The sequence below is a fragment of the Podarcis gaigeae genome (assembly GCF_964106915.1).
Source record: "Podarcis gaigeae genome assembly, chromosome: 2".
Taxonomy (NCBI): Eukaryota; Metazoa; Chordata; class Lepidosauria; order Squamata; family Lacertidae; genus Podarcis; species Podarcis gaigeae.
Genome location: NC_139679.1, coordinates 64,872,164 through 64,900,064, shown reverse-complemented (window position 1 = coordinate 64,900,064; position 27,901 = coordinate 64,872,164). Strand labels below are relative to the sequence as shown.

Below are 27,901 nucleotides of genomic sequence, written 5' to 3'. Positions count from 1 at the left end.
TATTTTCAGAGGGGGCTTGTAATGTGTATCAGTTTGCAAATTTAGTACACAATTATTAAACAACGCCCTGAGATTTAAACATTTTTATTGACTAGTTAAAAGCATTTTGTTAATCCATCATTGTATTGTAAACACTGATAGTTCAAAACTGTCCTCTCTTATCACTAATCACATCCCATTAACTGAATGTACTAGATCAGATCCAAGATTATGAATGTCCTGTGCTGTAAGAAGCTAGAATAATTAACTACCGAGAGCAACTTTTCCGCTGTCTCACACCTTCCATATACTCTCAGGAACTAGCCAAACTCAGAATAGTACAGCTGGATTATATGCACTATACTGAACAGCTTATTAGATACAAAAGCTTTAAAGCTGGAGGAGGAAGTGATTAAGCATCTCCTGGAATAGTACTCTCAGCTTTGCAGAGTGAAATGCAAGAGAGACTATAGAGAAATTCAGATTCAGATAATCTCTTGAATCACACATTACGCTAGCAGAGTGAAGCTAGTGACCAAGAAGAAGTTATTTATGAGAGATCTCCAAAGCCAGAGGAAGTGGCTCAATAAATTTAGTTAACCCAAAACAATGCAAAGTTGGACTATTGGTCCATCCAGCGTATCATCAAAACTGAATGGCAGTGGCTGTTGGGTTTCAGACAGGACACTTTCCCCGCCATACCCGATATACAGGAGACTGAACCTGGAACCTAATGCATGCCAAGCACACATCCTACTCCTGACCAAAGGACCTTTCACAGCATAATAATAAAGCCCAACTGCGGCTTCAAGGTGGACTCATGAAGATTTATAAAAGTATTACTTCGTTTAATGAATTCAAGCTGAATTGGGATTAGCTATTCTGTATCAGCAGAACAGCTCGAAACACTGAAACCCACGCACATTTGTATAGCACATTGAAAAAACAAGTTACTTACCTTAACTGATGTTTGGGCACATTTGATAGTCCATGGTATCCACAAGTTAGTTATTTGAACTTTATAGTCAATTTATTAAGCAATAAAATACTCTAAACAAACTTTTGGGTTTATTCAAATCACACAGACCCTAATTTCCCATTTAAAAAATTCTAGTCCTTAAGTTACAGAGATGCTTGAAACAGTTTAACAAAAAGCTAAAAGGTTGACTTTTAACAGAAATGGCTTAAAAGTCTTCTGAGGTTTGGCATTTCTTCACATTATCAATTGCAGAATGCAAACACTGCATAATTCAACTGCAGCACACCACAACTGTGCCATCATATTTGTGTGAAATAGGCAAGTTTGGATTAAATGCAATTTAAAATTGTGGCCCACAACACTGACCCAATTCCTACCTACATCACAGCCAGAGTGCTCCTAAACTGAGAATCCCAGTTGTTCACCTAGATGCCTTGCACATTGCCTTGTTCTCATTAAATTGTGCGCAAGACCATCAGCAACTCCAACAGCTGCAATGATGTTTCTACATTTTATTTTATTCTGTATATACATTCAACAAAAACAGATGTTTTAGCTTATGCAATACCATGAATATATCACAGTGATAAAGGTTATCATCAGAACCAGGGTTTAATCATTTCACCCTTATTTGAATGGCATTTTAAAGCCAATGATGAGTAACATCATCGCAACATACTACATATACTGCATATGTGCATACTGTAAAAATAACGCACTGTAAAGATTTAGGGTGTCGTTTCCCAGTCACATATGGAAGGCACTCGCTTCAGAGCTAATGACAGTATCAATACATAGTTGGGAAGTCCTCAGAAAGTATTATAAAATGTTACAGAATTCCATGAGGCTATTAAAAAACAAAACGTGCAACTCTAGAAAACATATATACCCATGAGGAGACATGAAGGACAAACAGATCTCTTGAAAGACTTCAACATACTCCAAAAACTGGATAAAGCAAATCTAGACTTTTTTATTTTTTTTAACAATTTGCCAAGACTGGAATGAGAGATAAATAGAAGGCACAACAATTTTGTTTTCGTTTTAATACAAATACAAACTAAACATGAAAAAAACTTCCCTATTTCAATAAAAAAAAAATCACAAGTTCAGGAACAGTGTTTTAAAGAGTCAAGTTCTAGACATTTAAAACCTATCCCGCAATCCTTGTAAGTGGTAAAACAGTAGTGAGAATTCCTTTTCGTGATCATGTACCAAAAGAGAGCATTCTATTGATACCCTTTATTCCACTTTTACAGCGCCACAGAGAAAGGGTAATGTCAATTTTCAAGCGGCAACATCTCCAGACCAAGGTCCAACAGGTCATGTGACCCCACCTCCCCAAAGGGGTGACGGATTTCCCTGCCCTTGAAACGTTTGTCACGTGCTAGTTTTTCCTATAGGTTCCTGAACACATGCAGCTGAAAAGGTTAATTCCACTGACTGAAGCGCACCCCATTTCAGTAAGGAGGAAAAAAAAGCGCCACACATTCCATTAGGAAAAACAACAGGTACAAAAAAAAAATCCAGTCCACATGTCTGCAGCAAGCAAGGATTCAGTTCTTTTCTTTTTTAAAAAAATCCACTTTTCCCCGAAATATTGTTCCACAAAGCTGGAATCTGGGACAAAGACTAGAAAAAAATAAATCACGAAACCAAACACAAACAAAATGGGCCAAAATAGTATCAAACGTAGCAGTCTATAACAGGGTAGGGCCACATTCCAAGATACCCAAGGCTGAAATTCACAAATCTGCAGGAAGAAGGGTTTGTCTCATCATGTCATCCATTAATCACTGGCGTTGCCCGATGCCCCTTCCAGTGCCAAATCCTGGTTTCTGAGACATTCCTCCACGTGGAGGCCCTCGGATCCCACCTCCCAGCCCCCCACGGGGGCCACCAGGCCCACGGGGTCTGTTGTCTCGGCGATCACCCTCCCTGGCTGCTCGCGTTTTTTTCTCTTCCACATTTAAACGCACTTCTCCTCTGAACATGATCGGCTGGAAGAGAAAAAGTGGTAAAGTGGAATCAATGAACAGGTAAGTGCTAAATACGTACAATAATTCATTGAAGTGAGTTATGGATGGAACGGACATTGCAGAAAAATAGATCCTGATCTCCCAAAATGCAGTGTCTTTGTTTACTCAAGTTGTGAATTCTTTCAACCCTCCACCCCACCCATATTTGGCAAGGATAGTTGAGAACTGTTGTGTAGGCCATTATTTTTAACTGTAACTGCAAATTAATATTGTACTCTAGCCAAGAGCACCAACAGCTTTGTCTATCTATTCCCACTTCAGCTGCCACCCCCAAGTTAAACAAAGAAGCCATTCTAATTGGCTTCTCTTGGTTTTTTGTGTTTGCTTTATTTCAAAACATCAGTTTTTAGTACACTTCAGTATAACCTTTATCACTTAAATATCATTTAATGTACCCTATTGGCAAGGATCTTCTGAACGGGCTCTGGATCATCAAACACCACAAATCCAAAATTAGGGAGCTTTCCTCCACTGTTGATACGTAGTTCCACAACATTCCCATAACCTGCAAAAGAATTTCCAATTTCTTTGATCACACATTAGACTGTTCTGTAGAAATAGGCATGTACTTTTAGACACAACCCTGAAGCCCCACCACTAGGCAAGCAATATTCGAGACTTACGTTGGAAGAAATCCTTTAGTTCTGCCTTATCCACATCATGAGGGAGATTCCCAACAAACAGCTGGTGACTGTCTGGGTACCTCACAATACGCCTAGTTTCCATGTCACCTGGCTCTCCTTCCCGCACTTAAATTAAAAAAAGATAGATATAACTCATTCATCATCTTTTGCTTTCTATAAACACCATCATAAGCTTTGCCTACTGGAATAATGACAGAAGTCAATAGACAATAAAGCTTCAAATAAAAAACAAGAAATGAGTGAACTTGGTGCTCCCATTCAAAAGCCTGTAAGCAGACTGAAGTGTCCACTTAAGATTAAACTGTGGCACTTCAGATTTTGAAAGCATCTGGTTTAATTTATTCCCAAATTCTTTCCAACTCTTACAACACACTCTTATTGTATATAGTTTAGCATCTTTTGATTATCACCACAAGAGTTGACTTTATCTGTTCCAACAGTGAGCGCTGCTTTAGTAGCTATATTGTTATTACCAAGTACACCAGATTTCTTACTTGGTCTAGGGCCTCTTTGTGGTGGGATATTTGTCCGTTGTTCTCTCACCCTCTGGTCTCGCTGAGGTCTCTGCGGTGGAGTCTGGGATTCAGGCTTTGATTCAGTACGGGGCTGCAAAAATGTACCAGCACAAATGTAATGCATCTAAGTCATGGGTAGGCAAACTAAGGCCCGGGGGCCAGATTCAGCCCAATTGCCTTCTAAATCCGACCCACAGACGGTCCAGGAACCAGCGTGTTTTTATATAAATAGAATGTGTCCTTTTATTTAAAATGCATCTCTGGGTTATTTGTGGGGCACAGGAATTCATTCATTTATTTATTTTTCAAAATATAGTCCAGCCCCCCACAAGGTCTGAGGGACAGTGGACCGGCCCCACTGCTGAAAAAGTTTGCTGACCCCTGATCTAAGTCAAGCAAAGCTTTGTGTCAGCATCCTCATACCCTAACCATTTTAAACCTGGGAACCCCAAGGAAAAGGAAAAACACAAATTTAGATGCCAGAATAGAGGAAGATTTATCGGCCCTTTCACTTGAAATCACATGCCAAGCAACAAATTTCAAGAACATTTCCCCTGAAAAGGATGCTTTTGCAGAGAAAGAGATGACTGCATCATCAACAAAAAACGAGCATGTCCTAAAAAGTAAAAATAATGCTCTACTGCTTGAAATACTATCAATTTGCAATTAATCTGACAGTTGTTGATCCTGGTTCAAGTTCATTAGTTGGCTGGTATATTTTTACCTGTGATGCAGGTAATTTGACAACGTGAGGTGGTATGCCTGAAACTGGAACAGCTCCACTAGGTGGGAGATTCTTACTGGTTACAGATGCCCATGAAGATGTCTAACAGGAAAAAACAAGATTTCATTATTTCTGAGTAACATCAGGTATCTGTGCTCTTCAAAATTACAAAGTTTCTTGCACACGTACAAATTTTGACATCTTTCTTCAAATAATTCTACAGCCACAAATGTTTATGTTAGAGACAGCATGTGGGCAGATTGCACCTTACTTAAAGGCTTTCAGCAGATTTTGCTGTGACTGCTGAAACTGCACCCCCCCCCATCAAATTCATGCCACCAAATTGTGCCCCTCACTTGCATGGCAGGCTGAAGGGAGCACTGCTTTCACAGGATGGATCTCTCTGCATGCCTTAGGAAACTACATTTTTCTAAGCCCGAACGGGTTTTTGGTGGCCAGGGGGAGTGTGATTATGTCCGTGAGGGATATCCCTGATGTGTTCCTATCCTTGGAAACTGCACTCCCTCAACCATACTATTTGGCATGCTAAGGAAAACCCCATATCCATGGGTGGTTGGAGCACAAAGAGCCCCCAAAAGCCCACGGCCCGTGGCTACTAGAAGAAAAAAAGATTGCCCATTCATTTTTATGTCTTTAAAATATTTATAAACTGAACTCACACAAAAATAATTAGAAATGTACAAAAAAAAATCAAGAAAGCAGAGAGGCTATTTATAGAGAGCCTTTATATAAATAGCATTTCATCCTTGGAAATTAAGGTTCCTTTCAATATCTGGAATGCAAACTTAAGGTGTGTCTTACAAACTGTCCTAAAGGTCTACAAATGGCTAAACCTACACAATTTATGAATGGCTGCTATTGTCAGGCTCTTTTTGCCAGCAAGATACCCAACAGACAGAGTATTCTTCTAGATACTACTTAGAGCAGTTATGGGGAACAAAAATAGAGAGAGGCTTTTTGGACTTATACAATTCTTATGCTACAATGTGATATAGGGAATGCTGTAAAGACTGAAGCTCTACAACTACAGTACAGTCTGATAACCTTCTTGTTATCAAGATAGCAGCCACTGACTTTATGCTAAGATACAACTGCCTTTTCTTCAACCAAATGTGAGTACACAGGAATTATCTTGAACGTCTTGACAGCTCTTGTAATCATTCTCACTTCAAACTTAAAAATACACATGAGTAAATGTGAAAGGGGATATCATTAAAATCATGCATGTTACCCTTGAGTCCTCTTGCACTACAGGAGCAGGGTCCACAGGGACTGGAGAAGGACTCTTCTCTACAGTCTCTTCAGGTGCTGCTTCCTCCAGCGCTGGCTCAGTTTTTTCTTCCTGAGCCTCTGGTTCAGGCTCCTGTTCAGGTTCAGGTTCAACTTCTTGTTCCGGCTCTGCAACTGGTTCCTCCAAATGTTCCTCCAAGTCATTGCTGTTGGTGGAAAAATATTTTCATTATGGTAACAATGCATTTGCAGAGCTCAAGCACCAGGACCATAAATGGAATCCCAATATTGTGCTACTTCAGTACCAAGGTTACAAACATCCATCCAATCTGAACCCTCATGCAACAATACTTTGTTAAGTCAGCAATGTTCCCTTTTTAATCAGTATGGATTATACTCATTCACGTCCTCTCTCACGCACACACACTCCCCTAGAAATCTGAACTTCAATGCTCCCACCTCAGGAAATTTTAAGAAAGGGCTGGTGGACTTTTAATTATGCAAAAAGACTGCAGCATTGTTGAGTTTTTTGCAGTAAAGTCAGCACTGATTCTGCAGGAGACCATTAGGTTTAGCCTGAAAAATTAGTATTCTGCAGAATACCTGACTCCTTCCTACATTTCAGCCAGCAGTTATAGGCAAACTGGTTAGAAGCAGTGGCAGAGTTATGATTGCAACCGTGTCTGAGTTACCTGACAGACTGCTCATAGTAGGCTGCTGAATCATCAGCAACTGCCTCAGGAGTCTGTTGCCTATCCTCAGGTTCCTCTGCTTCCTCCTCAGATTCTGGTGAGGGGGGAAAAAATAGATTTTACACTGATTAAGTACAGGACAAATTTCCACATTGCAGTCAGAATGTACACACAGTGGCTGCATTCTCATGTTATAGTAAGCCGTGCTAATGGTTGACCACGAACATGCAGACTGCTTCTATCTCGCTCCTCTCCACTAGCAAACAGGACATCACTAGCACACCACAATGCTTACCTTCATGTTTTGTCAAAACGGGAGACTGTTGCTTGTTTCAATCAAACAAATTATGACTGGTAAGCCAAGAACAAGCCTTGGCTTCAGATTTGGTTTGGAGTGAAACAAACTGAAGCCCCCAATCTGGACATTAACACTAGGCCAAGAATTTTGATTCGTTGCTCCTGCTCGCTAGCAAGGAGCATAGGAGGGACAAATTCTGCATTCCTGGTCAGCCACTTGCAAATATACTCAATGCTTTACATATTAGGCATGGGGAAATTTGATTTTAGTTAGCTGAAATATCCCCTTACCTTGACATTAATTAAATATTTAAGATTTATAGCCTGCCCCCCTCCAACTATGCTAATACCAGGCCAGGTACATTATAAAACAGAGTACGCAACCAAATATATACATAAGCAATAGTAGAATGCTAATAATCTAGTTGTTCACATCATTGCACAAACAGCTGATCAATGCTCAACACATATTTCAGAGGCACAGTTTTGACTGAAGCTTCTAAACTTCAAGCAAGTACACAGCACAGGGTTACAAAAGGTATGAATGACAGCTGCTAAAGTTAAGAACTGGTTTTAGCCCCTTAAACCAGCAAATATGCTTCTATGTCTTGGCATGGCAATTACAGGAGACTGAAATGCTGAAGAGAGTAGTGAATCCCAGTAGTAAGCCTAAACCATAACCAGCAAAGGCCATACCTCCAGTGACGTATTCACTATTTTTCCCCCTGTTTTGCCATACAACTTATCAGTCTCTTCATATACAGCTCCCACCAGGAGCCATCTTAGATAAGGCGAGTGACAATTTATGGATGGGATTGAAATTACATAAAAATGGCAGTGAAACTTCTCAAGACTGGTCTTAATCAGTTATTGATGAAGATCAAATTCCTACATTTGGTAACATTAAAAACTCTTAAGGTAAAGGTAAAGGTACCCCTGCCCGTACGGGCCAGTCTTGCCAGACTCTGGGGTTGTGCGCCCATCTCACTTAAGAGGCCAGGGGCCAGCGCTGTCCGGAGACACTTCCGGGTCACGTGGCCAGCGTGACATCGCTGCTCTGGCGAGCCAGAGCCGCACACGGAAACGCCGTTTACCTTCCCGCTGGTAAGCGGTCCCTATTTATCTACTTGCACCCGGAGGTGCTTTCAAACTGCTAGGTTGGCAGGCGCTGGGACCGAGCAGCGGGAGCGCACCCCGCCGCAGGGATTCGAACCGCCGACCTTTCGATCGGCAAGTCCTAGGCGCTGAGGCTTTAACCCACAGCGCCACCTGCGTCCCGTTAAAAAAAACTCTTATATAGATGTAAATAAAATTTGTCTGGCTCAAGTTTTCGCACTGCTGCTATTAAGGTTTTAACGTGTTCTGATGTTGGCTCCCAGTCTGGGGAAAAGGTGGGATATAAATATATTAATAATACTAAGTTTATTATTTGTAAGCAACTTGAATTAGACTGGGCAAATCGTGTTATCATTTTTTCATCACAGAGAACTAATTTAGGAGGAAAACACATTGACAGTCTTGGTACTTACCCTCTGGAGGTTCAGCATCTAAATCACCAAAAACTTCATCCTGATAACGGAATATGTCATTATGGACATAAAACTTGTTCGCAACAGAACCCTGAAGACAACACAAGGAGAAAAGGAAGTTTAGTCTACTGCATTCAGTACCAGTGTACTATGAACACGGTGTTCATGTTTAATCTGGCAGCACAAACCCACTTTGCTTATGTTTGAAACAATCTAACCCTGCTTTACCTACTTGCACTATGCTACAAATAAAGAGGGACACTTCAATTGTTACATGAACATTACTTCCTGAAGCATCTCAGAAGTACGCTCTACTCAACTAAAAAGCATTCATTCAAAGTATCAATGATCAGAAGAAAGCTAAAAAAGTTTTTTTTAAAAAAAACATAATAGCTATTAATGGATAATTTATTTATTATGGTTTACTAAATTTATACACATCATGATAAAGGATTATTATGGAAGCAGAGATTTTTAGTAACCAACTAAACAGTGAGACCTCAGTATTAAGACAATGAGTCAAGGCCAGCAAAAATTTAAGGAGCCGTCACACTCATACATTTAGAGATTTCTTATTTATAAATTATTGGAACCAGGCCTTATGACAAATAGTGCTTTTCAGTTATGAACGCTGATAATGATCCCTTTGCCTATGGTATGCAACAAGAACAGAAAAAGGACTTAACACATACACAAATGCTAGGCTTATTCTGGCAGAGCCACATATCCAAATACAAGTGCATCACAGTTGTTAATGACTCTAAAGTAAAGAAGTTCTACAGCCAATGACAGAGGGGAGCCAACTGAACCTTCCTGGCATCCCCAATCCCACTGCACTGATATAAAGTCACACACTGATGTTGGGCATACTGGTTCACAGACTAAGATTCCCACAGGCCACATACCTCAGGAGCAAGGACAAAAGTCTGCATGAATCTCCGCATTGGCTGTGTGTTATTGGAGAGCTCACCCATGACCTGTACAACAACACCATCATTCAGAGTGGCATGAGCATCCACGTGGTGGATCTTCGTGCGGCAATCCTTAAAATTCAGCGACAAGACCTTCTTGTGGATATCCTACAGAAATCATATTGAAATATGTATGAGCTACTTTAAGGATTCAAGCAGAGATGAATTAGAAGTGTCATGAGTTTAGTACTGTAAAGCAAAGAATTTTTTAAAAAACAAAAACCTGAAACATTAACAGGCCCAGACTACCTGCAGTCTGACTTAACTGAAGTCTTGCCCTTCTTACAACAAATAGTCTTCTATTTTATGAAAGCTTTCTTCATTTAAAAAGGGACTTAATTATTAAGAACATAAGAAGAGCCTGCTAGATCAGGCCAATAGCCCGTGTATACTAGTATCCTGTTCTCACAGTGGCCAAACAGGAAGCGGAGCATAGCCATCATGGCTAAAAGCCATTGACAGACCTCTCTTTTAGGTCTAATCCTCTTTTAAAGCCATCCAAGTAGGTGGCTATCATCGGCTTCTGTAGGAGCGAGTCCCATTGTTTAACTATGCACTGCATGAAGAAGTACTTTCTTTTATCTGCCCTGACTCTTTCAACATTCAGCTTCATTAAATGTCCTCAAGTTCTAGTGTTATGAAGAAGAAAAAACTTTTCTCTATCGACTTTCTCCATGCCGCATCACTCCTTACTCGCATTTTCTCTAAACTAAGAAGTCCCAAAAGCTTCAACCTTTCTTCACAGGGAAGTTGCTCCATCCCCTTGATCATTTTGGTTGCCCTCATCTGAATCTTTTCCAACCCTGAAATATTCTTTTTGAGGTGAGGCGACACAGTATTCCAAATGTGGTTGCACCATAGATTTGTATCATGGCATTATGCTACTGGCAGTTTTACTTTCAATTCCTTTTCTGATTATACCTAGCATGGAATTTGCCTTTTTCACAGCCGCTGCACACTGGGTCGACATCTTCATCAAACTATCTACGATGACCTCCCATTCTATGACTGCTAAGCTTACTCATGAGTCTTTGTTAAGGCACCTTGTCCAAAGCTTTTTGAAAGTCAAGGTACACAATAACAACTGGATCACCTCTATTTATAAGTTTGTTGATACTCTCAGAGAATTCTAATAGGTTCATGAGACAGGACCTGCTGTTGCAGAAGCCATGCTGTCTCCCACTTCAACAAGGTTTGTACTTCTATATGCTTGATTATCCTATCTGCAACAAAACTTTCCACCAGTTTTCCTGGGGCACATATTAAGCTAACCAACATATACATTCCAGCATCCGTTCTTAAAGACTCATGCCACCTTACCTGAAAATACATGACCTATAGAAATCTAGCAAATATCTACTTCAATCAAAGTCCATCCACTGAATATCTTAGGACTAAGAATTCAGATAGCTGGAACAGAAATCTGATGCTAGTTGCCCACCTCCTCAAATTCTATTTTCTAATTTGAAGGTATTTTTCCTCACTTTACACTGCATCTTGACTGTGCCTCAGTCAATCATAAAACAATTTTGCAAATGCTTACGGACTGCCCGTGGACTGCATCAGCTGGTTTTCCATTCGAATCCAAGCCACCATGGACATAAGAAGAATTCTTTCCATAGAACCTGTGAAAGAGCAATTTACATCCATTTCATCAATGTACAATTCCATCACATGGTCCTTTTCAGCACTAAAATGTTAGCCATATTGTTGACTTTAGGCGTAAGCAATCTTTTGTTTTGATGTGGGCTGATGGAAAGCCAGCAAGTGATCAAACCAGTTTCTGCAGCTGCTCGTTGTCAAAAACAAGTCTTTTAACTGTCTGTCTCCAAGGAACACAATCCCAACTTTATCACGATTATCTGGCCACCACTGGTAACTAGAAGTTCCCTGCAGGTAACAATCTACATACTGGGGGCACTCAGCTCCAAATCACTCCTGGTGACCTTATTCCCCAGTGCCATAATATTGATGTTAAAAAGCATGGGGGACAAGATGAAACCCTGCAGTATACTACAGCCAACTGCTAAGGAGTTGAGTAGCAGTCCTCTGATGCCTCTTCTCTGGTAAAGGTCCTAAAGGTCATCAGCCTGTGCCTCAAGGCTCTTTCGGTTCTGATTTTAGGCCCGAAGTCAGATTGAAATGAGGCCAGATAATCCTTTTCCTCCAAGCACATCTGAAGCTGACCACCACTCAACAACCTTGCCCACCCACCCCACATGGTTTTCTCAATGTATAGTTCCGTGCAAGTGTCAATAGTTTGCATAGTCACTTAGGCTTCCATCCACTGCAGTATTGCAAAACAATGCGTTTGATAACAAATGGATTTGCTGTACCCTGTTGGTTGTTGTTCTGAAGTAAGGTTCCATGTGATTGTGAAGCACCGTGGCAACACTATGAGCTATGACTTGCTTACTGAATTGTACTGTTTTGATTAATTTGTTGCTGTTGTTTGCTTTATTTATATGCTATACTGTTTATTATAATGAATGCAATGTTTAGAGTTTTAAAAAATGTTATTGTGATTAATGTGAGCCACTTTGAGCTCAACATTTGTTGTTGGAAAAATGGAATACAAATATTAAATCAAATAAAAAACCAGGTTTTGAGATTGCTTAAATTTGCCACCTGAGTCCCTTGTTTTGTTAGCAGCACTTTCACATTAGAAGCCTCTTGTTGTTTGCATAAGAGCTCTGTTGTATGTAGAAAAGAGCTCTGCTTTTTGTGTAGTTCACTGTTCAATAAATTAAGATGATGCAGTCCACATATTGCCTGTAGCCTGATGTGGTCTTCACAAGGAATTCTCATCTCAGGCATAGGCAAACTCGGCCCTCCAGATGTTTTGGGACTACAACTCCCATCATCCCTGACTTTTTAGCTAGGGATGATAGGAGCTGTAGTCCCAAAACACCTGGAGGGCCGAGTTTGCCTATGCATGTCTTATCTCTTTATATTTGCATTTCATTTGCCCGGAGGCTGGGTTATAGGGGAAGATAAGACTGAGGTTTTGCTGATCCTCCAGGAGCTACAACTTCCATGGAAGAAACCAACCTGGAAACTACTTTTGTATGTAGTTTTATTATTACTATTTTAGGGCAATGCAAGAATAGTGATTGACGAGAAGAATGTTAAAACTCCAAAGATTATAGGCAATATCCAACTAAATCATATTCAGAGAAGACTCAATGAGATCAATAGGCTCAAGACCACTGATTTCAAGGAGTCTTTTCTGAATATTACTAACACTGAATATCAACTTATTACTTTACAGTGGTGATAGAAGAGGGAATCTGGTCCAGGAGCATATACAACTCCGGCTCAAATTTAAACTGCGGGGAGGACAGAGAACAGAAGAGATGTAGAAGTTTATCTGCAAAGTCTTCATTGCACCCATAATTTTTGTTTTGCTTTTGACAAATTAAACTTGTGAAGAGGAGCCAGTATTTCTGCACAACAGTGCCCCTGATTCTGAAATATTATTTTAATTAATTCAAATAGGAGACTTTACCTGTGCAAGAAGTCTGGTGCTTGGTTCAGCAGAATATAATACTGTCTTACGAACTCCCGCCCAACCAGCAGGGGACTTGGCTTCTCCATCACCATTTCTTTGGTCAACTGAAAACTGAAGACCAAAACATTTGTGAAAATATATCCAATACTCATCCTCGCCAAGGAAAGCTTATATAAACTATAACCAATTTCTCACACAGTTGCCAATTTACTGCACACACTGTTAAATTACTTGAAATATTTCAATGGTAGGGAAAAGAAACAAGACAATAATCCAAATATAGCTTTTTGAAGTGATTATATAAAAAAATACAAGTGCCCAAAATTTCAAGTATAGCAGCAGAAAATTAGTGGTGAGCAAGTAAATCTTCTTGTAGAATTTAAGAGGCTATATATGGCTGTACTAATTCCCATTAACCTTGTCTGACTTCAGTAGCTGAACTGAAAGGCTTCAAGAAAAGGTGCAATGACCTTTAAGTTTACATACAGTAAGTCATCTAAGCAATAAGCTGGGACATGATACCTCTTATCCAGGAACCCAATTTTTTACTTGACTGGCTCTCCACCCACCCATTTTGCCAAACTCTTCGCGCGCATACACACACCTCACAAACAACCCCCCACAAGAAAACAGTGGAGTCCAGAGCAGAGTAGGGTAAGGTGCACAAAAAGGTTTTTGCAGTAGCAAAATTTGGGCACCATCATTCCTTCACCCACCTTTCAGTAAGCTGGAATGTTGTATTTTTTGTACACAAACAATGCTCTTCACTTGAAAACACATTATTTTATAGGAATGATCATTCCCCTCCATAACAGTACATCTGTTAAAGTCAACTATTCAATTATTTTCCATTGAAAAACAGTAACTTCACAATACAGTAAAAAGGTAAAGGGACCCCTGAGCATTAGGTCCAGTCATGGCTGACTCTGCGGTTGGGGCGCTCATCTCACTTTACTGGCCAAGGGATCCGGCGTACAGCTTCCGGGTCATGTAGCCAGCATGACTAAGCTTACCTTCCCGCCAGAGCGGTACCTATTTATCTACCTGCACTTTGACATGCTTTCAAACTGCTAGGTTGGCAGGAGCAGGGACCAAGCAACAGGAGCTCACCCCGTCGCGGGGATTCAAACCGCCGACCTTCTGATTGGCAAGTCCTAGGCTCTGTGGTTTAACCCACAGCTCCACCTGCGTCCCTCACAATACAGTACACATATCCTAATGCATAAATTTGAATCCTATGCTCTTTCAGCCCATGTGTAGTATGAACGCAGAGGGAAACTTGATCACTCACTAGCCCATCCCACTGCACATTCATAAGAAGCCTAGCAAGGGCAAATGTATTCCTGCAGACCATGTTCTTATCTTCATCCAGCACAGAAGGAACCTGACCAGCCAAAAGTGAGAAACAGGGCTTTCCTTTGTCAGGAGTGGGGTGGGTCTTTAAAAGCTGAACTGCCATTGGAGCTTTGTCTGTAAGAAGGTACTCTTGATGACTGAACTGGAAAGACAATAATACATTCACCTTCATGATATTTGGCTGCAGGAGTTGCTGGAAGGAGGTGTACAAGGTGCCATACAACAGTCTTAAGGACCCCACTCCGTATTTGCGTAGGGTTTGCTCCTTAGCCTTTTCTTCTCCCAAAGACAAGGCAGCTGCTGTTTAGGATCAGTGTTTCCCTTCTCCTAGATGGGCTACCTTTCCAGGTTGACAAGCCCCATCTGTCCCTCACTTCCCTGTACAGCAAATGCAGAAACCCCCTGTTGACAGCTAGACCCACTATTTGTCTGATCCACTCAATCTGCCACAGCCTTTATTTACATGCAGAGCTGAGTGCATTGTGGGGACCAAAGGTTGGTGAACTACTTCGAAGGAGCAGTGTCCCCCACCAGAGGTACTACCCCCTCCCCTAACATCCCATACATCAGTAAGACAAATACCAGTAAAACAATTAAAGTTGATGTTTTATTGTCTTATGGCTGTATTGGGAGAAACCCTGTGATCCTACTTGGATACAAAGCAGTCTAAAAGTGGGGGGGGGGGGAATAAACTGGCTAAAATAAAATGAAGATTGAACCTTTATCTCTCAGCTACCAGCTAAGCAATATATCACAAACTTGGGGAAAATAGTGGATATAAATACATCAAATAAATAGATATCACACACAGATGTTGTGGGAAGAGTCAGAGTGGCCTAGTAGACAAGGCCTTAAATTTGGGCACACCTTCCATGTTCCAAGAAATATAAACATATTGGTGGTCTTAGAAAACTACAAGTCTGAGTTTTTAAAATGGAAACAATCATCTACCACACTGAGTTATCGCAAGGAGTGATATTAGTCTGTGCGCATATTAGCAGCACAACAAAGGTCTGTGACCGATAGAGCAGAGCATGTCATTTACTTCCAATACATTACTCAACACTTTCACACAGCAGTCCAAGGCATGCTGGTTGTGGTGGTGATGGGCAGGAGGGGGGATTTTTTCAAGATAAAATATTGCAGACTTGACTACTGCAGTGGAATCAGAATATTAAGCCTTCCGGATTTCTGGATTTTTCAATGGCCTGGTCTCGTCTTTACAAAACAGTCAATATGTATGTTAAGTTTCTCTTTTGTTGAAGAAGAGTTATCCAGGTTTGGTGACTGTTTAATGTTTTTATATGTCTGGAATTATTAACACAAGCAACTCAGAATTGTGGAAAACTAGTATAATCTCTTGCAGCAAGGAAATAACACCTATACAAAAACACATTTAAAGGGAAGGGCACGCTTTTAAAGAAAAGCACATGCTTTCATAAAATACAGTAGGTTCTTGGTTCAATACCTGAATCTCCAGCTTGGGAAGGAATCCCATGAGTGGGCCAATGGGATGGACCATCATCTGACTCAATTAAGTTAATTTCCTATGTACCTACTATGATTCCCAACTATAAAGAGCCATAAATAAAAGCAGAGTAAGAAAAATGTGTATTGCTGTATGTGGCTTCACAAAACAGTGGCAAATATCAAGCTCAGCGAATCCACTGACACCCTAATGCTTGTTTCCTCAGTCCCCATTGCACATCTGCCAAAGTCACCTTACAAAGACCTTTTTTCCAGGCTAAAAGAGGTCCAGCCATTTAAGCCCTTCCTATTATAGACTGAGGAAGGGGAATCATGTGATTGAAGCTGCTATATTTGAGCTCATCTCCTTAAAGGGAGATGAGCAAAGTCTACAACTCTTCTTGTACAGTATAGCCATTTTATACCCAAATTACCCTACTACAAACTCAACAAAAAACCCTGGAAGCATTCATTTGTTTCACAGCTACATTTCATTTCAGTCATGTTGCAAACCGAGAAATATCCAAGAATCCTTTATTTCTGTCACCTATTAATGAATGAATCAGCTGGAAGCTATAGAGGGTTCTTATGACCATGCACACTTTGTACGATTAAATTTCACCCTACATGTAAGTTACAGAATAGGGCTGGGCGATATCTGGTTTTCCACATTGTGATATATCACCAGCTAAACATCACGATATACTGAAATGTCACGATGCCTGAAATAAGGATGGAACTATGTAGTCATTGGCTGGCTTCATGGGTTTTGCATTTGATTTTTGCATAGTGCGTGCGCACACGCGCGCACACACACACACACACACACACACACACATTAAGGCTTGGCAACGTATTGATACATAGTCAACAAATCGGTTTAAAGTCCACATTATGGTAACAGTTTCATAATATTCAACATAGTGATATATTGTTAATCACGATGTGTGTGCTATGTAAAAAAAATTGTGATGTGGGAAAAACCGTGAAGCCAATCACTGCTTCTCTCATGATTCCTGTCACTTTGTACTGTACTATAAAATAAGTTGTAACAATGTTACAGGTAAGTAAAAATGTATCAATTTTAGACTCCTAAATAGTAGCAGTTGTCAGGACATTACCTCGTGCACCTCTACCTAGTTAGAGCCTTATTTCAGACATCGTGATATATCGGTATATTACAATAAGGCTGGTGATATTTCACAATGCTGAAAGCAAAACGTTGTTCAGCCCTAACACACATCATGATTCGCAATACGCGAGGTCAAAAATTATGAAACTGATATATGGACTTCAAATTGGCTTTGGATATATCAACATATTGCCCAATGCTACCAACCTGTCCTACTACAGCTACCTTTCCTAACCACATAATAACGGAAGACCTCCTCTCAGGGACACACAGAGGTTAAGTGCCCATGCTGTTTTTGGCAGCATAAGTACCACTTTACACTTAGGTGCTCACATGGCACAACTGGTCATCATCTCTTGCATTCAACCAACTACAATTTGTCTAAAATTTGTGTAACATATACTTATCTACAAAGCAAGAGAGATATGACTTCCCATATTCAGCTACTTCTCATTCATTCTGCTTTTCCAATCTCCCACTATTAAGACAGACACTATGAGCAACCCCAGCCAATATGAATAATTCTGGAGATCTCTTGATTTGGACCTACTTCTGGAAGCTGGAACAAACTGTTTCAGTTCTGCCTCCCTTTTACCACTCTTGCACCTTGGGCTAAATGAAGGACACTGGCTGATGTACAGAAATTCAATCTTTACGTGCTCTGTAACTCACTAACCTGGCTCCAACAGATACTCAGAACTGAAGGTCACCCTTTTTTATGACGAGCCTGATTGAGAGAACATTTCACAGTCTAGCAATTACTGCATACTCAAGACCTATTATATTTCAAAGACTTACAAACTAAATTGCTTAATATCAAATAATGATGCTATAACCACATTAAACATTTCTTACTGCCTGATTCTCTGCATGTTTACTCAAAATGAAGGCCCACTGTGTTGGATGAGGCTTACTCCCTTGTAAGTATATGTAGGACTAATCTCAGGCTGCAGTTGAATACTCACCCAAGAATTAGCCCCCTTTAAGTCAATGTAGCTGAGTAGACGTGTACAGGGATGGCACTCCTAATCTCTGTGTTTGTGCCTGAGACTTACACCATCTCAAACACCAGAACTGATTTTAATTCATTGGAAATATTGTCTATTTTCTCCAGAGTAAAAATATTGTCATTTAAATATTGTCGAATCACTGTACACCAACTTGGACTAGTTGCACTCAGAAAATAAAGCCCTGTTTTATGTCCCCTTCATTACCTGAGGTATGATATCCTGCAGCTAGAAGCAGAGCACTTGCAGCAGTGGCTGTGCATGTATGGAGCCAAGTTCACATTCAGACCTGCTAAGACTAAGTAGTGTATCTGTCCTGATCTTTGTATGACTAATCTTCTGGCAGGCTTTTGAATGAGTTTAGCTGCCATTATATAATGGTTGAACTGTGGATTTCTGGATTTTCAGTGGCTGTAAGCATCTTCAGCTGCACATATCAGTATTGCACTCAAAGTAAAAACCTCTCTTAAGCCAGGGTTAGCTTAAACAATTGCTACCTAATAAAAACAAGAAAGGAAGCAATACAACTGGATTCTTTTGCTAGCTCAGACCTTGATGACCAGAAATATGTAGTCATAAAGCAGCACATATTTACGTAATAAAGAAAATGTTTGCACATAGAATTCTAGGTGCTGTCTTTTGGGGGGGGGGGGGAGAAGCCAAACAAGTCCCAAGGATTGAACAAAGGGGAATGCATCGCCCCAAAGCTGCTGCTTTTGTAGCCAATTTCGCAGCCACCTTATTTCAAGGATAACTTGCACAAGTTAAACCAACATTTTCCCTCCAGAAAACTTTACATGTACCGCTGGAAAGAAAACATATATGGGAAGAGGAGGCACATGTCCATATGTTCAGCTGGTATGATTTCATGTACAGTACTTTGGTTCAACTATTATTTCTGTAGCACTGACCCAAGCCCTCCCATGTGCTTAGTATACACAGTGAAACTAAAAGTACTGTATCAGGACCAGTTTAAACAAAATCCTATCAAACTATTTTATTATATTTGAGAAGCAATTCTACACCACAAGCTTCATCCTCTCTTCTCCTACATGTTGAAATAGCAGCATCCTATTGAATGCAAAGAGATGGGTGGTGCTGTGGTGTAAACAGATGGCGCTGTGGGCTTGCCAATCGGAAGGTCGGCGCTTAGAATCCCCGCGACAGGGTGAGCTCCCGTTGCTTGGTCCCACCTCTTGCCAATCTAGCAGTTCAAAAGCTCATCAAAGTGCAAATAGATAAATAGGTACCGCTCCAGCAGGAAGGTAAACAGTGTTTCTGTGTGCTGCTCTGCTTTCACCAGAAGCGGCTTAGTCATGCTGGTCACATGACCCGGAAAAACTGTCTGCAGACAAATGTTGGCTCCCTCGGCCAGTAAAGCAAGATGAGCATCGCAACCCGAGTTGTCCGCGACTGGACTTATGAGGGGTCCTTTACCTTTTTATTGAATGCAAACTAGGAAACTGTAGCTTAATCTCAGGCTACAAGATATCAAACCAGGATCAGATTATGGTTTGAAAACAGATTAAGCCAGTTTCCCAGTTCAGATATAATGGAAGACTATGATTTAACAAACCCCAGACATTGTCAGCTGCGACACACAAGAGAAAGGAGAGCAGAACAGAAGCACAAGGCTCTCAGTCAAATAAACCATGGTTTACTGGGCAGAGATCATTAGAAAGCTAACTGGGCATCAGTTGTTCCCTTCATGTCTGAAGAAAATCAGAAGATAGATGGGGCTTGTTAACCTGGAAAGGTAGGCCATGTAAAGACCTTAAACTCTGACCTCAAACCTCTGCCGCCATGTGGCTATACTCATTCATGAGAAAGGCTTCAGGAGTAAACTCCCAAGGAAAAATCCTTATACACTACCTTGTGGGACATCTCCAGGAGAAGGAAAGGCTAAGGACTAAACCCTACACAAATCCAGAGTCCCCAAGGCAGTAGGATGGCACTTTGCTCGCCTCATTCTGGCAATTCCTGCAGCCAAGCTAGTGCCACACGTACAGTTTTGCTTTCCTTTGAACTACATCAGCAAGGCTGGGAGTGGCAGAGGTGGCGTTGTCATCTGGACAGCTGAGAACTTCCATATACGCTGCCAAGACTTCTACACAGGAGTTTTTCAGATGGTGCACTTTACTGTCTCTCAAGACAGATGGATGCCAACAACGTGTCTTACTGCTTCCCATCTTTCACACATATTAGCAGAATAAAAAAATACATACATACCCTATTTATTCACAAGTACTAGAAAACTAACAGAAGGATTTGTCCTACATCTTCTATCCATCCCAGGCACAGTAATTCTCAACAATGGGCAGCACTGATGTAGTTCTTTATTTTTCTATGGCAAGTGTTCTAGCCCTAGGCCGGTGGTTTTCAACCAGTGTATTGTGGCACCCGCGGAAAACACTGGCCTCTGTCCCTCTTTCCTTCCCTCGTTCCTATGATGCCCTCTCGTGTGCCTGCCTCACAAAGGCTTGTACAGCTGTTTATTGCAACAGCCCTGGCTACAGGCTCTGCAGGCAAATGGTGCCTCTGGGAAGCACTGGGGGGGGGGGGCGGGCAGTTCAGAAACCAGGGACAGCAGCAGCAGCTGTCTGGAGGACTCCCAAGGAGAAGGGAGAGGAGAGGACTGAGGGAACACTCCACCAAGGAGGGTGTTCGAAAAAGGGTGAGAGGCTGCCAGCTCTGCAGGCAAGATGTGACACAACTGGACTTCTGAGCCCCACGGGGGTGTCACAGAAAGAATGTAGTTGGTTAAGGGAGCCATGGACTTAAAAAGTTTGAAAACCTCTGCCCTAGGCATCAGAAAACTTTCCAGCAAACCCACATCACTGTTGTGCAGAGAATCTTGAACTTCCCGTTGGGTATCAAGACTGAGCTACTACCAGCATGCTTTCATCCCATACTCACCTTTAAGTCTAGAAATGGGCTCACATCAAAGAAAGCCATTTGTCAAAGTTCGTGTGCAAATACGAATGTTTTATTATTCTGGCATACCAATCTTGATGCCACAGCAGGTGCAGTGTTTGGAACTCCCATTGTTCTAGGCGCATTTTGAGACAGGGAATTTCATTAGCACGAGCAGTTTCTGAGCGCAGTATTGTGCCTATGATTTCAGATTAAAACTGCATAGTGGAAGGGAAGGTGGAGCTTTTTCTGCCTCCCCACTTCCAGCTACTCTCTGAAGACTGGAGGAGACCCTCTTAAGAATATTAGGGAGGGTAGGCAGGGGGAGGACTAAACCATGTGAAAAATGAACATATTTTAGCTGAAGTTCATTTTTAGCTTTGTATTCTTGATATTAAAAAAAACCTATACGCGCCTATTACCTAGGTTTAAGGCGCCATTTAGCTCCTAGCTTTCATCTCTGTTTCTAACACTGAGCAGATGTGATAGATATGCAGCAGTACAGATGTTAGAGACTGCAACTCTCACCATCCCCAATAACTTTCTGGCTGGGGATGATGGAAGTCACAGTTCACAAACACCTGGAGGACCACAGGTCCCACCCCCGGGGGCTTGCAAGGTTGTAAAGATGTTGATGTAACATGTAAGAAATACTTTAAACGTTAAATGTAACTTTCCTTAGGTAATGTTAACATTTAAGGTGCTGAAAACATTCAATCCTTAAAATTCCTTATTTTACCTAAATGTAAATAATAGAGGTTTTCAAATAGTCAGAAGTGAAATGCAACTGCTAAGCTGATTTGCACCTTCTGGATTTCACTCAAGACTTATTTTATAGCGTGCATAAGACCCAGTAAAGTGTTTAAACTGCCCAGTCTGTACTTAAGTGTGGTTTTGACTTAAACATCACTGAAGGTGGGTGATATCACATTTAAAACACAGAATAACATTTCAGAAATGAAACTGAATCCAGAACTATGAATTTGAATAACTGTCACATGCAAACTGTTTGGCATGTGGGGAGAGGTAAAAATGTAGTTAATCCTAAACAGTTTTATGTAAAAGCTTTTTCAAACTCATATTTCACAATTATTTCTTCAACAGCAGGTTTGCCGTTTGGGGGTGCTTCTGGATCCAGCTCTATCTCTGGAGGCTTAGGTAGCCTCAGTGGCTAGAAGTGCCTTTTACCAACCGCGGCTGGTTTGACAGGTACAGCCATTCCTGGACCAGGAAAGTCTTGCCACAATAGTTCATGTGTTGGTTACTTCAAGACTGGATTACTGCAATGCGCTCTATATGTGGGGCTTCCCTTGTGCTTGATCTAGAAGCTGCTGCTGGTGCAGAATGCTGCACCATGACTACAGAGTGACGCCTTGTCAGCATATAACACCTATGCTCAGAAATCTGCACTGGTTGCCAATTTGCTACTGGGCAAAGTTCAAGGTGCTACTATTAGTACATAAAGCCCTCAACAACTTGGGACCAGTTTACCTACAAGATCACCTTATCCCCATGTGCCACCCAACCTCTTCAGTCAGCAGAATTGACACTACTACAGGTGTCGCATAATGCCCATTCCACATTTGTAAGAACTTGGTCACTTAATGTGACACTCCCTGCACTTTGGAATTCACTGCATATTGAGATCAAGCCGACACCTTCACTGTACTCTTTTCAATGCCTGCTAAAAACATTCTTGTTTAGACATGTCTACCCAAATCCTTAGAAGGTTGAGGTAATTTTAATCTGTTTTAGTATTTTAACTTTTGTATGTTTTAAAGTATGGTTGTGAATTTTATTTTACTGTTTAATCGTTTGTATATCACTTTCGAGATTTTTTTGCAATCAAGCGGTGTATAAATTTATTAAATATTTCCTCAGCAGCTTAAAGTATACTAATAAATTTATGTATGTATAATCAAGAACATGTATGTATAATTAAATGTATATGTTGTTTTCTAGTTTGAACAGGAGTATAATTTTCAAACCTACTGTAATTTTGTAGCTGCTTTTCCAGGCTATCTATGGATTAGCTATCGATCACTACAACCCTACATTTCCCCCAATCTTAAAAAGCCAATGTCAGTTTAGTGAAGGGATAGGAAACCTTATGCCCTTCAAATGCTGATAGAACTTCAATCCCCATCGGTTCCAGTTAAGTATTACCAGCGCTCAGAGTTCTGCAGTGTAGAGGGTAGGGTCACAATTTTATTTACAGTGGTACCTCAGGTTACATAGGGCTTCAGGTTACAGACTCCGCTAACCCAGAAATAGTGCTTCAGGTTAAGAACTTTGCTTCAGGATGAGAACAGAAATCATGCTCTGGTGGCGCGGTGGCGGCAGGAGGCCCCATTAGCTAAAATGGTGCTTCAGGTTAAGAACAGTTTCAGGTTAAGTACGGACCTCTGGAACGAATTAAGTACTTAACCTGAGGTACCACTGTACTTTATATAGAAGATCTCAGGGCAAATTACAATTTAAAAATAATAGGCCAATAACACACAGTTCAAATTTTCCAGTACAATTCAACAATACAAGGATCTGAGATGGGATAGTAGAATGTAGTTATACGTAACTTGGATGGCCTGGAAGAATATAAAAGTTCACTCCAGTGGTTCCTATCCAAACCTCAAGGGAAAGGATGCTCTATAATGGAGCTGCGTTGCCAAAAAGGCCTTCCTGGCCACCTTATGTATCCTCTGACCTCAACTCAGTGATGGCACTGCCAGAAGAGCCTCCTCTGATCTGAAAGCCCATACACTTTGAGGAAAGTAGCTTCTTCAGGTAACCTGAGCCTAAGCTATTCAGATCTTTATTTGTCAAAACCAGTATCTTGGTCTGGAATGGTTTGAGTCCTGGTTCAGCAACATCTGGAGTACGACAAGTTTGTCACCCCCTAGTTTAGAGCATCACAACTCTAAAATTCTACTACAACTTTCAAGCAGCAGACTATGAGTGGGTAAATTTAGCGAGCATTAATCCACCACTAAATGGCCCATCAAGGCATTTCTCTTGTCTTCATGCTTGTTTTATTCCTGGACTTTTAAAGTCTAGGTGAGTAAGCAGAAGTACATCATAAGGAAATTTATCCGACTACCTTATTTTCTTAGTTTGTCTTTGTTAAGGTATCCTTAGCTTAAATGTCAATAAGCCAGTAGCATCATATCTGAAATATGTAAGTCTTCTCCATATAAAAGAAAGCAGAAGTTTGTTTCATGTAGTTTGTCTTTAAAAATGACCTGTAGGGAATACCTATTATTAACTCCTTTAAATTATTAGCGTATGAACAACCAAAAAAGGAATCTGTTAAATCCAACATTTCATTACCCAAGACCCTATTGATTATACATATACAATCTAAAACTCCTGAGATTGTTTTATTCAATACAAAAAGTTCAGTACACCAGGTGAATATTTTAGTCTAAAATGGATTCTACCACCAGGGTCTGCTATTTTTAGATATAATAGTTCAAGCAGCACTTCCAGTTAAGTACACAGAAGAGCATGTCTGGACAGCACAATGCAAACTTTACCATTGCTGTTTTGGCTGCTACAAACAGAAGTGCAAAAAAGATTTGATGCCAAGCAATTGATAAATTCATTTAAGTCTCATTTATGGATTTAGCAAATTTGAAATGGTTGGCATCTTTGTGAAACCTTATGGGAACACATGATGGTATTTTTCCACTTAACCATACAGAACACCTTAGCAGTGGAATTATCTTTTACTCAATGACTGACCAGAGCCCTGCAAGTGCCCCCAAAACAGTAGCTCTTAATGGGCATTTTTCTATAGCTTAGTAGTCTGCCTGCGTTTCCTAAACCTAGCACTATGTCCATGGGAGAGGCAGACAAAAATAGCACCAACTGGAAACATGGCTACTTGCTACAAATACTCCGCAATAGATTATGACACGACCAGATTTCAATTATCAGAAAAACATGCCCGTGAACGATTCCCATTAAAGCTATTTCAATAGTTTTTAGTAAGATCCTGGAAATTACTAGAAGCTCCAGGCATGCTTAATCTAGTTTCTATGAACACGTCGAGACTGACCTTGAGAAAGTGTCCTTACTTTTCTGCCTTTATTACTTTATTTTTTACAGGCAAAAACTTGTTGGGAGGGCTTTGTTTTTTGGCTTTTAGGCGTCCACAGCACAGGGTTGTTTAAAACACTGCCGCTCTCATCTCTCAAGTGAAAGGCTACGCCACTTTAAAACAAAGCTACTTAGCTCTCTATATTCCAGCCTAGCCTTTTTTCCCCCTGCGCACTAAGGAAAAGCAGGCTGCGTGCGGCAAGGGACAAAAGCTTGCAGCTCCGTCTGCCTAGGCTTGCACAATGAAGCACAGCTCACTTCCGCGGCCCCTTTGCACAAGCGTCTGCCCCACTGAAAAGGAGCACCATTATGCCCCGGTTCCTACGCAGCTACTCCCGCGGACAAGTGAACGGAGCGGCGTCTCGCACCTCCCGTCGCTTTCCTCCTCCTCCTCCACCCCCTACACCGGTGGAACGAGCACCGTTCGTGCATTTCCGCTCTTTCACAAAGCTCGCGGGTTTTTGTTTGGTGGGGTGGGTGGGAGGTTCTGGAGGCGCGAGAGAAGCGCGGGGAGGGCGGCAACGGCGCTTCAAGAGGGTCCCGTTACCCCCGCCCACCCTTTTGTAGGCCCCTTTACAGGCACGATCAGGAACCTTCCTGGTTAGTTATTCATAGCGCGGGGCGAGCAATCGAGTAGGGAGGGAGAGGACCGCGCGGGGGCCAGGCTGGGCGCCGCCTCCTCCGCATGTCAGAAAGGAGACCCTCGTCGTTAAGCCAGCACCGAGTTCCCTTCGCAGGCCAGCGCAGCGACCCGTTAACAGCCGCCCAGCCGCTCCTCTCTCTGCTCACTTCTTCTAGATCACGCACTTCCCCGCACGGGCGGGTCCAACTCGCCTCGCTTTTGCTACCCAGAGGGCTTGTTAACGACTCAGGCTCGGCCACGCAGAGGGAGCCCCGCTCGCCGCTCCCCGTTATGCCCCAACCTCCCCTTTCTCCCCCCTCCTCAATATACCGCCAGGCCGGCCAGGCAAACGCCCGCCAGCCCCGAGCGCCCCCTCGGCTCAGCGGACACCCCCATCGCCTGCCCACCCGCCACCGGCGTCCCGCTCCCGTCCCGAGGCTGAAGGCCGCGGGGCGAAAAGCGGCGCGCGACAAGGAGGGGGAGGAGCGCCGCCGGGACCCCGCGTGTCTATGGCGACGGTGGCGGCGGCGGAGACGCCACAGGGGTACGAAGCCCCCTCGACCCCCGTGAAGGACGTGACCCCTCTGCGCCCCTCCCGCACCAACCTGCGGGCGAGGCGGAGCTGGACGCGGAGGAGGAGGAGGCGGTTTCACTCCGTACGAGGCGGGCAGGCAGGCCGAAGGGGACGAGAAGCACCTCACGCAACAGCGTGCTCAGCCACCGGCTAAATATACCCGGCGCGCAACCTAACGTTATGGCATGCCCGCAGCCAGTTAGGAGCCGGCTCGATGCCCAGCTCGGAGAACGATAGGCCGTAAGGGAGGGAGGGGAGGCGGTTGACATCCAGAGAGGCCAATCGCGGCACAGCAAGCGCAAAGCCGGTTAGTAGGACTGACGTCCGTATTAGTCAATAGCTGTTGCGGAAAGACTTCTGAAGGCGGAGATGGTCATCGCCGATTCGGACGAAGACCAATGAGGCGACGCTCCTTTCGTTATTAGGAGAAAGGTTCTGTGGAGGTGTGGCTACTTTGCCCGCCAAGGATAGGTGCGCTGCACAGTAGAAACCCTGGAAGCTGAGGCCTAGAAACCCCGTGTGAGGAAAGGCGTGGCTCCAAGAGCGGCACCGGGCAAACAGTCCAATTACGAAGGACGTTACCCTATGACGGGCAGGCGAGGAGCTCGGGCTTGTTAAAGAAACACACCTTGCCTTAAAAGAAACAAAAACCCCTTTCTTCAAGATTCCTCTTAAACCTCTCAAAGCCGCATTGCCCACTATAATCCCCCTCACCAAACACCACTAATTACCCAAAACACACACACTCTAAAAATAAGTACTTGAAATCAGCTGCCTTCCTTAATAATCCCATAATTAGCTCCCATAAAGGAGATGAGCCCTGCAACCCCAGAGTCGTCTGCAACTGGACTTAACTGTCAGGGGTCTTTTACCTTTACCTTTTAATTGTCATAACATGAGTATCTTCAGTCACATTGGATTAGATCAGTACAATGCACTGTATGTGGGGGCTACGATTGAATACATTTTGGAAACTGCAACCACTATTGGCACGTTTACATTGGCTGCCTTTATCAATCAATCAATCAATAATTTCATTTGTGTGTCTCCTTTCCAAAATCAATACCTTGCTCAAAACAGCTTACAACATATGTTTGTAGTTATGTTTAATAAAACAACACAAAAGTAGTCATAATAAACAAAACACCAAAAAGAACACAACTGAACAATTTCCACATAAATCATAAGATACAAAATAAAGACACAAAAAATTGACCGCAACAACAACCCTTTCCCAACAAAAACCTCTAAATAATACCCCAGCCCAGGATTCTGGTCAAGAGCCTCAGCTTTTGTAGCTGGAGTCAGTCAGGGCCTCACCCTCCCAGACCAGGTGGAAAAGGTGCTACTTTACTGAAATTTGGCAGGATTCATCCCCTCAGAAGGAGATGCTCTGCTTGTAAATTGGATCTAATTCTGCTAAAAACAAGAAAGTGAGATTGTTCTTTTGTTAGAAGAGGTATAAATTTTGGAAGGTGTCCATTAGAAAAAAACACCCTCTGGATCTATTTGTCTATAATTTGGCAGGTCTTACCTACTAAGGAGATGTCTGTATACCTGCTAACCTCATCCACTTGTGTCAAAAGGAAAACAAGGGATGG

At 42.1% G+C, this 27,901-nt stretch overlaps 1 protein-coding gene across 2 annotated transcripts; it reads right to left on the bottom strand.

Annotated features, from left to right (window-relative positions):
* Window positions 1-68: 68 nt before the first annotated feature.
* Window positions 69-26,542, bottom strand: G3BP1 (G3BP stress granule assembly factor 1). Of its 2 annotated transcripts, none has more exons than XM_083726104.1 (12): window positions 26,332-26,542; window positions 13,129-13,242; window positions 11,164-11,245; window positions 9,555-9,728; window positions 8,650-8,740; window positions 6,824-6,917; window positions 6,133-6,337; window positions 4,881-4,982; window positions 4,136-4,247; window positions 3,621-3,746; window positions 3,393-3,523; window positions 69-2,958 (listed from the first exon to the last, which is right to left on the bottom strand). In XM_083726104.1, exons 2-12 carry the CDS (start codon window positions 13,221-13,223, stop codon window positions 2,752-2,754), a joined length of 1,419 nt encoding a protein of 472 aa, XP_083582230.1. In that variant the 5' UTR covers window positions 13,224-13,242; window positions 26,332-26,542; the 3' UTR covers window positions 69-2,751. The 2 variants fall into 2 exon arrangements, with proteins under 2 accessions (XP_083582230.1, XP_083582231.1); XM_083726105.1 differs by having other exon boundaries at window positions 3,393-3,502; window positions 26,332-26,525.
* Window positions 26,543-27,901: the final 1,359 nt, after the last annotated feature.